General features: G+C 44.7%; 1 protein-coding gene across 1 annotated transcript; it reads left to right on the plus strand.

Annotated features, from left to right (window-relative positions):
* The first annotated feature begins 1295 nt into the window (after positions 1–1295).
* On the plus strand, positions 1296–10368 carry gpr171 (G protein-coupled receptor 171). The gene is made up of 6 exons (XM_050067243.1): positions 1296–1428; positions 7470–7566; positions 7647–7835; positions 7922–8128; positions 9391–9519; positions 9811–10368. The coding sequence occupies exons 3-6, from the start codon at positions 7665–7667 to the stop codon at positions 10336–10338; spliced, it is 1035 nt and encodes a 344-aa protein (XP_049923200.1). The 5' UTR covers positions 1296–1428; positions 7470–7566; positions 7647–7664; the 3' UTR covers positions 10339–10368.
* The last annotated feature ends 326 nt before the right edge of the window (positions 10369–10694 follow it).

Genomic DNA, 10694 nt, shown 5'->3' on the forward strand with positions numbered 1-10694 from the left:
CCACTTTTGTGTCGGGATCGGCTGCAGACTGACTTGGCAGACATCGCTGCCATCTTGTTTTTACCTGGGTTAGTGTATTGTGCTCATACTGCCACTAGATGGTGCAAAAAAAGTGTCCATGAATGAACACAACAAATCTAAGTTCAGTAGAATTAAGTATAAGGTCAAGTAAACCCAAAATGTAATGTCCTCACATGAGGACACAGGGTCTCAGAGGTTTTGTGTATTTTTTCTTGAAGTATTTATGATTAAATACAATTTCTGATTCAAAGTTTCTAAAAATCTTATCTTCTAAAATCAACTTAGTAGTTCTTCTAGCCTCCATGAGGTAGTGTTTGGTTTTAACGTGTGATGTTTGAGGCTGGTGTGGTGAACCACAGAGGAGATTGACCTATCTGACAGAGTCTGGATGTCTGAGCTGGGTTTTATACTGCAGTGGTTTGATTGTTGATGAGGTTCAGCTGCTGCTGGCACTCAGGAGGATCGGCAGGAGGAGGGAACCATGAGGCCACGCCCAGCGAACACACACAGACAGACTGAAAACAAACAGGAAGCACAAGGGAGATGCAAAGCTGAAACCCTGACAAGTTTTTAGTTTTGCTGCTTAAATGTCCTACAATATTTCCTGCGAACACATCCCAGGTGAAAGTCCGGTCTTTGTTGGACCACCCCTCCCGGCCGCCCTTTCAGCTCCTTATGTCATGTTGTCACTGGCAGCATTTCAAACTTGACAGTCACTGACAAACAGAAGTATTTGATGATGACTTTGGAGTGAGAACAGGCTGAGTTGTCGGCACAGACCTCTGCTGACACGTGTGAAAGGTGTGGAGGGAGGAGGTTTAGAGTGCTGTTCAACCATCTGTCAAACACTCCTGATGGAGGGTAGTGTTCTCTGAGATACTCAGGATCTCTGCTGTAAAAAAAAAGGCTACGAAACCAGTATCTATAATCGTATAAGTCTATGTGACATCTCATTTTCTCTTCTCGCTCACACCCTCACACACTATCTTTAAAGTGTGAGCGTTATCTGTAAATATGAGATGAAGCAGAACTGTTTTTTAGTCATCTGTGTCAGTTCCTCCTCTGCCTATGTGCCACTGAAAAGGTCCATAATCATTTTGAAACTCACGTTAATCATCGCCCAACTGCTGTAAAGCCCTTTGACAGCTGACTGTGTGTGTGTGTGTGTGTGTGTGTGTTTGTGTGTTGCAGGGAGGTGTGGCCTGTGATCAGACTGACGTACTTCTAACAGGCGGGGAAAACACCTGCCATCCGCCTGCAGCCCCGAGCACATGATCTGCACCAACACACTGAATCAAACGCACCCTGAGGACCTGAGGGGGGGAACCCAGAGTCCTGGTCAGTCCTCAGGGGATCCAACACGTGGTCTGAGGACCTTTGAGAGGACTGGATAAGTCAACACAGAAGGTAAGGGCTCATTTAGATTTATTTTTAACGTTCACAGTCTGATGATCAAACCACGTTAAATATCAGACGTGATGCAGGTTCCTCCCTCACTCAGTCTCACGCGGATGATTCACAGTAACAGGAATAAGAAGATGTTTTAATGAAAGAGCTCGACTGAGAGTTTGAAGGATGTCGTCGCCATAATGGACAAATTCATCCAAAACTGATTTAAAGAGTAAATCACCTTCAGCTGTTTTCTCGACACTGAGATTTAGTTTCCAGTCATCAAGCTTTATGTTTGGATGTTAATGACCAAAATGCATCTTGGGAGTCGCAGTTAACTTCTCTTTTGAATTTTCTTTGTAATCATCAACAACAGCCTAGTCACCAGAGGAAAATGTTGCCATTGTACGTTTCTATAAACCACGAATACATCACATTTGTCAGTTTCAGACGTAACATATCAACGTTTCCAAAGTGACGTAGTATATGAGCAGTAGTTGTCATCAGAAGGTGGAGAGGATGGTAGATGGAGGATGGCGCCTGCCAAACTGCCGACCACTGTTAGAGACCAACAAAAAACAAAACCAGTTGTGACTTCATGACCTGTAGCTTTTTTCCAAGCAGGGGTGGAGCTATGAAAAAGCAGGTATTTTTAAACCCAAACATCTTTTCTGACTGATAACCAAGTATTTTTATACCTAAACCTAATGGGCTGTTCTCATAACATGTTCATACATTTTCCTATGAAAAGTAACGCACCAAATTTCGCACATATCCCACGTAATCATGGGCCAGTAATCTGTGCATATACTCTGGAAAGCTGCGATCACGTGACCAATACATTGCTGGGAGTAAAGAAGGAAGCAGGCCTCATCAGGAGGCAGGTTGTGGTTCACAAATCACAGGACTTCCCCCCTGGAGGCCGTTATTCAGAACCCTGTGAATATTGAGTTATTTTAAGGTTCATCCTCACCATGTTACTTTTCCCAAACCTAAACTCCATAACTTTACTTTAATTAAATAACTTTATGTTAAGTCCGTAATGTCATCCGTGGGGTGCTAATTCCTAGGATATCATTAAAACCATTGTGTGAGGATACGTTGAACCTAATGTAGACTGTTTTTATAAACTGTTCGTACGTTTTCGGACGAAAAGTAATGCACCCAAATTCGTACATATCTGACATGTTTCGAAAGGCTGGTATCCCATTACCAATACACTGATGGGTGTAAACAGGGAAGCAGTCCGGAGTGTTTGGAACTGAGTGAACTCTGAGTCATTCTTAGGTACACCCTTGCCATGTTTCTTTTCCTAAACCCAACCACAGTAACGTTACATAAAGTCTGTAATGTCATTTGTGGGGCACTAATTCCTTGGATATCATGAGAACCATTGTATGAGGATATGTTGAGCCTAACCTAGGCTGTTCTCATAAACTTTTCGTACATTTTCCTACAAAAAAGTAACGCACCCAAATTCGTACGTATCCAATGTATTTTGAAAGGCTGTGATCACGTGAACAAAGTGCTGACGGGAGTAAACAAGGAGGCAGTCCCGAGTGGTCTTGAAGGGAGGCAGGTTGGGGTGGTGGATTTCCCCCGGGACTTTTCCTTTGAGACACGTTTGGAACTGTGTGAACTCTGAGTCATTTTTAGGTATACTCTTGCCATATTTCTTTTCTTAAACTTAATCACAGTAACGCTACCTTAACTACGTAACTTTACGTTAGACTGGAAGTGCCCCTAGATACAGCACTGGAGGCAGGACCCTGTTCATTCTTATGAAAGTTACTCAGTGGCAGTATGAAATTACCTAGATGATCGGTGCTGCTTCCACATCACTGGAACGGAATACGGAACTGTAAAAAAATGATTTAATCTTGCAGCTCTTATAGACTTACCGAATGTTATTGGACTGAATGGATTAAATACTAATGGTGAAACGAGTCATTTCACGGGGGTTGTGATGCGGGCGGCTAAATTCGTAGGATATCATATGAACTGTTGAATGAGGACATGTTGAACATAACTACACGTTGACCACAGCATTGTTGAAATGTAAAGTTTAAATATGAAGTTTCAACACATCCATTACAAAATAACGTACAAATGTAATGTAGCCGTAGCTCGCAGAAACATATAATGCCAACATTTATTTTGGCCATTTTGCTCCTTTGCGTCAGAAAAGAATTTTTTCAAAGTTAACTCCCGGTGGTGGACTTGCCATGTTACTTCTTCCATAGTATCTTTAATAGCGTAAACCTAACCTCCTTAACTTTACCTTAACTACACAGCTCAGGACGTTAACGACATTTCGTCTTTGTGGGGCGCTAATAGAATATCATATGAACCACTGTATGAGGATACTTTGACCCTAACCACAGCATTGTTGAAACGTTAAGTTTCAGCAAAAGTTTTTATCATACCCATTACATAATAATGTACAAATGTAATATAACATTTATTCTGGCCATTTGGTTGGCCATGAACGCAACACAGCCTCCCTGTTTTACTCAACCACCTTCCTCAAAAGGTATGTTGCGATACTTGGGCATATTCGAAAACCTTTCAACCGTCTTTCATAATATTTAAACGTAGGTGTGTTTCTCCTTCCGACCAGACATACAGCCTTTTCTATTGGGCATGTATCTTTACCCCAGCCTTCAAACTGTTGGGCTAGTTGGTGTGTTTACAATGCACAGAGCTGACGTAAACAGGCAAGAGGCTGCGTGTCACAAACTGCGAGAAAAACCCCAACTGAGACGCATATTCTTAATGTTTACATGTCCAAAAAACCCCAGATAATATCAGCATATCTCACGTCTTAATCGGATAATGCTACACAGTATAACTATGAAAGAGGAAGAGATGGCCGGACATGCAGCAAAGTGCCGCAGATTGAAATCAAGCCTGTGGTCACTGCGGCAAGGACGCCTGCTCCACCCAATGAGCCACTGGGCACCCAGGTGGTGTATCACTGGGTGACATCTTCCTTCATCACCATGAACACACACATTGTAGTTTATTTCGACTCAATGCCAAATACACCGTCCTGCTGCCACAAATGATCCAAACGTGGATCAATCCGCTGCTGAAAATAGTCCCTGACAAAGTCCCTGTGTCCTCCTATTTGTTTGATAAAAACTTCAGTGAGCAGCTGTTTGAGGAAACTACTGATAAAACTATTTATGTATGTGTGTTTTTAAAGATTTTACATCTGATGACATTTAACCCCCGTCTGTCTTTGGGCTGTCTGTGACATGTTGTCTGTTAAATGTGACTAAGAACAGAAGTAAACAAGAATATTATGTTACTTTGATAAAAAGTACCATCCCTGCACACACACACACACACACACACACACACACACACACACACACACCTACATACTGTTGAGCAGATCATGTTGCAGCGCTGAGCTTTAATAATCTACATTACTCTTAATGTCAGTGTGGTTTTGAATGAGGTTTTCACTTCTGGTGCAGAGACTGCAGGTTACTTCACTGTTGAGATGTTCTGTGTCTGATGGTGAAATGTATGTCTTTGAATACATTCACTGATTTGAGGTGCTTGAGTCTTTTCTTTTCATACCATTGTCTAATCCACAACATTTATCCGACAGCTTTAGTTACTTTACAAATTAAGATCTTTGCAGGCAAATTGTAAAATGATAAAAGCACAACTGAAAGAATTAGTGCCTTAATCAGCTGGTTGATTGTGAAGCTTCGCCTGTTGATACATGTATTGGTTGTTACAACAGAATAAAGCAGCTGTGAGTGTTGTACAAAAGTTGGAAAGAAGCTGCTTTGTGTGTCTGGCTGAAAGTTTCCTGATTCACGACTTCCTGCTGCAGGCAGGTTGATATGTGACCACAGAGTTTATTTGCATCCTGTGAGGCGGTGGCTCAGCTACCTGTCTGTCACCTCCTGCTCCGTTACAACACTCACATGGGAGAGGCCCTTTTTTGCTAGACATTTCTTTTTATTTCTTTTTCTTATTTAATATTTTAGTTTTTAAATTTGGTCCATTGCATCAATTCTCCATGAAAAGCTTGATGTGATGCCTGATAACTGCATTTGAGTTTTCTTTTGATACTTCATTTAAATAAATCTGAAACAGTGTTTGGTGCAGTTTGATCTTCCCCCCACTGGGTTGGGAGAGAGTTACTACTGTTGAAGCATCTGCGGGTCTTGTTCACCAGTGAGGGGAAAGTACGCAACCCTCACCTATGGTCATGAGCTTAAGGTAGTGACACAAAGAATGAGATCGCAGATACAAGCGACAACTGGGCGGTAGCTGGGCTCAGCCTTAAGGCCCTGACACACCAAGCCGACGGTCGGCCGTCGACCAAAGTCGCGCCGTCGGTGAGCATCTGTCGGCCTAGAGTTTGCACACAGTGCCACACTGTCGGCACTTCGGCATCGGCAAGTGAATCTGCCTGTAGTGAAACTGGGGCTAACTGGTGCTTCCTCCTCAGGCTCCACTTCACTCAGCTGCCCCACAGACCCGCTGCTTCTTCACACTTTAACCTGAATAACAAACCGGAGCTAGCTGGGAGCGGCTAGCGGAGCGTTAGCCGCAGCATGACCGGAGGGAAGCACAGCCAGTTAGCCTCCGCTAGTCTCTGAGCTAGCCCCGGCTCTCCGTTTGGATCCAACCGGAGCACCGAGCCCTGGTTTGTTATTCAGGTTAAAGTGGGAAGAAGCAGCGGGTTTATCGGGCAGCTGAGTAAAGTGTCAGTCAGTCAGATAAAATCTGAACAGCCAATCAGAGTGATCTCTCTCACCGACTAGTTCCGCCGCTGTTTCAACATGCTCAATCGTCCGAAAAGCCGGCGACACCGAAGGGCACTCCGCTCTCTCTCACGCAGGCGCAGAACGTATGTGCCANCTCTCTCACTCCGCTCTCTCTCACGCAGGTGCAGAACGTACGTGCTACTTGGCCGTCTGATGTAGTCCGTGTAGTGTGTTCAAATGCAACTGACACAGGGCGACGTGAGGCGACGTAGACGACGCAACAGTTGGCTTTCGTCGCCACTAGTTCTTTGATGTCGGTTTGGTGTGTTCACACCTTTAGTGATATCATGAATAATTCCCATCCAGAGGGAGCTCGGAGTAGAGCTGCTGCTCCTTCACATTGAAAGGGGCCAGCTGATGTGGTTTGGTCGTCTTATCAGGATCCTCCTGGGCTCCTCCTGTTAGAGGGTTTCCCAGGCAAGTCCAACTGGTAGGAGACCCGGAGCAGACCCAGAACACACTGGAGGGATTATATATCTCATCTGGCCTGGGAACGCCTCGGGATCTCCCAGGAGGAGCTGGAAAGCGTTGCAGGGAAAAGGCACGTCTGGAGTGTTGTTCTCAGCCTGCTGCCCCTGACCTGACCAGAAGCAAATGAACGGATGGATGACTTTGTCGGAAAGTCACAATAAGAAAAAGACTGACTTAAGATTGATTGGAATGAGTTTTATTACCTGTGACCTGACACCAAACCATCAAGGTCACGGGAGTGCGCACCAACCTAGGCAAAACTGTCATGATTTTATTACAACATTGGAGATTTGTCTGTGACAGTTACATCACTAGAAATTTGTTTGGTGAAAGGGCAGCATCATCCAAAAGGGTTCACCAGTCCATGGATTGGTAGGCACATACAGCTTTCAGGATAAAAGGTTCAGGCACCAGGTTGTGAGAGTTAGAAAGCAAGACAGGAGGCAACATCGCCAAGCTGACAGGAAAAGTGAGCTGGTTTGTATACTGCCAGGCTGATGAGGGGAAACAGGAAGCAGCTGAGTATGTGGGCGTGAAAGTGGTTACTGCAGAGCATGAGGGAGTGGCTGGGTCTGACATGACTGGGAGCGGTGACAAGTGGGAAAGTCTCAGGGTATCTTGCGGATGGATGAAGAACGACACAGACAACGACCAGTTGATTCAAATGTTGCATCAGACAAAAACAAATACAAAAATCCGTCAGGTAAAAAGTTTTATAACTCTGGCTGAAAAACCTGTCTCTCAGGTGATGAAGCACACAACAGTGTTTAAAGGTGGCTTTCCTTCCCACAGGCTGCTTCCTGTTTCCACCCTGACCGTCGTCTGAACACAAGACATCCAAACCACAATCACAGCAGCTGCTGAGCATTCAGACTTCTCACCACAAACAGTGAGCTCATTATCACACCTGCGACCTGTAACTGAACGGTGTTGAAGCTTTCTTTGCTGAACTTGCTTCCTGTCTCTCAGCTGCAGGTTGAGCTCCTGATGATGCCTTCTTCCTCCAACTCCAGCTCTGTAGGAGCTGAGGAGGGGAAGCAGTGCATCCTCAATGACCAGATGGGACCCTTCACCGTCCTCTACATCCTCATCTTCATCATCAGTCTGCCTGGAATCCTGCTGTCTCTGTGGACCTTCATCCGCAGCCCCAGAGCCAAGGTAGGATGCTGTTTAGAAACATATTTGTGTTAATATGAGATATTATTTAGTTTTTAAACATATTTGTGTATAATGTGTTCGTGCAGCAGAGCACCAGCGTGTACCTGGTCAACCTGCTGGTGGCCGACCTGCTGCTGCTGCTCGCTCTGCCCTTCAAGATCCTGAAGGACCTTGGGGCGGCGCCGTGGAGCCTCATGGTGTTCCACTGCCAGGCCAGCGGCGTCACCATCTACATCAGCCTCTACGCATCCATCGCCTTTCTGGCCCTCATCATCACTGACCGCTACCTGCAGGTAGGGCTGAACGCATCTTCATCACAGGGGCAGGTGATGACGATGTATCAGCTTCGTGAACGAATCATACTCTTAAACTGGACCCACATTGAGCCATCAAATAAGCTTTTAAGCAGAGAACACAGAAAGCTTTATCATCAATTTATCAGTTACAGGTGTCAACTGCTTCAGACTAAAACCTGAAATATTGCAAAAAGGTTTTTACGCTTGGCTGGGGCAGAAAAATTAGCGCAAAATGCGACTGAATGCAACAGAAATGATGATGTACATGAAGCATGAAGAGCTGAAAACATCAGATGTGTGTGGAGTGATGAGGAGACTGTAGCCCTCCTCACATTAAAGCATAAAAAAACAGAACTATAATTCCATCGTGTTTTCTTCCACATGGTTTTCCATCGTTATAGATTTGTCTTGAACTGTCTGAATCACCCCTTCTTCTTCTATCGTGGTCTACGGCACCAACTGGAGGATTAGCTCCCACAGCTCGCGGATGTGGATAGAAACATGTATACATTTGCATTGTCTTACGCAGACTTTCAGTAAATTAAAGTAAAAGTTCGATGGAAACTTGACAAATTTTATCAGTTTAATGAATTGCAACATTATGTCTGATATTTCCTACAGATATAATGATAAACATTAATTAATTTATTAACAAAAAATTATATAATTTGTGCAGATTTGACAGCAAAAAGCCATTTGCCAGAATACTTGCTGGCATTGTACATTTCTGTAAATCACAGGTATGTAACATTCCTACGTTATTATGTAGAAGATATGCTGAAACAAGTTTTCTGTACATTTGTGTGTGGTTATGTTTCGGCACAAAAAACATTTATAGAAAAAGATGTTTTGGCCTAAAAAAAATGGTTTTGGTTTTCCAATCACTGTTGGAAATGCTGCTATCGGGGCTGAAAATGACCTGAGTTCAGTGGCGCAATTGCCATTGGAAATGTAGTGATTGCTGGTTAAAAAAAACAACCTGCTTTTGGTGGCACAGTTACCGCAAAAAATACAGAAATGGCTCACTAAAACACATATGTAACATATCCATGGTTTGCAGAAACATTCAGTGCCAACATTTTTATCTGTTTCTGCCTCAACTGTTGCATCCAGAACCTTGACTTACTTTCCATCAGGTGATCGGATACATTTGCCGTTGGTGTAACAATATCTGGACTTTTTCTGAACCAAAGATTTATGTGGAAACAGTGTGTCTAGTGTTGGTGTTCCTGATGGCTGACGGATCTCTTCTTCTGCAGGACTGCCAAACTCTGCGCTCTCTACGGCTCCAGGAGGTCGGCTTCGCCCGGCTGCTGTCGGTGGTCATCTGGCTGCTGCTGCTGCTCATCATGGTGCCCAACATGGCTCTGCCCATACAGCAAGTACAGGTACTGTAGTACTACTGATTAGAGAACTGCTGCAACTACTGCTATGACTACCACTACCTCTACTTCTACTGCTACTGTTGCTCAGCGTCAGTTCCTGCTCCAGGTCTGGTAAGGTGCTGTTGAATTGCTGCAAGTCTGTGTATAAATATGTCTGATACCTGGAGGTGATCCAAGGTGGCGCTCTAGTCGCAGCCGTACAGTTACACTGCTGCTACTTCTAGTTCTGCAGCTTCAACTGCTTTTCATCATTTATAATGAAAATCTATGTAACTGTGAAACCTGTCTGCGCAGGAGCGGCGGTACCTCAGCTGTTCATCTCTGAAGAATGACATCGGCCTCCACTGGCACGCCCTGACCGTCTTCCTCTGCACAGCTTTGTTCCTCAACGCCTCTGTCGTCGTGCTCCTCTCCAGCGGCCTGGCTCTCAAAAGACTCCTGCGCAGCCGCAAAGACCCCAAACTCTGGGTTGACGCCCGGCAGGCAGCAGTGAGCCTGGCGGCCATGGTGTTGGCCTATATCCTCTGCTTCGTGCCTTACCACGTTGTCAGGACGCCGTACACGTTGGCCCAGACCGAAGTCATCACGGATTGCCACACCAAGAGGCAGCTGTTTCTAGGGAAGGAGTCGACGCTGCTGCTGAGCGTGCTCCACCTCTTCTTCGACCCCCTGCTCCTCTACCACCTCCACACACAGTTCAGACAGACAGTTCGCAAGATGTTCCCCTGCAGCAGGGAGCAGACGATCAGTGACACAGAGGAACAGGCTGCAGAGGAAATGATGGAACCTGCAACTTCCGCGCAGCAAGAGGACGCCGTCTAACCACAGATGTTCTGTTCATATCTAACGCAGATATACACAAGACACATAGAACAAAGAATGATGCAGAAACTGAGACACAGGACATGTTAACTGTAGGTTAGCACAAAGACTGGGAGCATATGGAAGCTGCTCGCCTGACAACACACCTTCAGCAGCTCCACATGGACAAAAAACTGTTTTCAAAAAGTTCGTTTATGCACCAAATCAATCTCATGACACCAGGACTCCTGAGAAACCTGAAATAATTTGAATCTTTTAAAAATTATTTAACTGCATGTATGATCCTTGTTCTGTGTTAAGTTGGTGTTGAGTTTCTGAGAATCTTTACATACAGTCCCAGATTTACATTGATTCAT

The sequence above is a fragment of the Epinephelus moara genome, chromosome 2, assembly GCF_006386435.1.
Source record: "Epinephelus moara isolate mb chromosome 2, YSFRI_EMoa_1.0, whole genome shotgun sequence".
In the NCBI taxonomy this organism is placed as follows: Eukaryota; Metazoa; Chordata; class Actinopteri; order Perciformes; family Serranidae; genus Epinephelus; species Epinephelus moara.

Bases quoted from the DNA above. Each gene is read 5' to 3' on its own strand.
- gpr171 (XM_050067243.1), top strand. From the start codon at position 7,665: ATGATGCCTTCTTCCTCCAACTCCAGCTCTGTAGGAGCTGAGGAGGGG. The intron at 7,836-7,921 runs GTAGGATGCTGT...GTGTTCGTGCAG, and splicing joins TCCGCAGCCCCAGAGCCAAG to CAGAGCACCAGCGTGTACCT. The intron at 8,129-9,390 runs GTAGGGCTGAAC...CTTCTTCTGCAG, and splicing joins TCACTGACCGCTACCTGCAG to GACTGCCAAACTCTGCGCTC.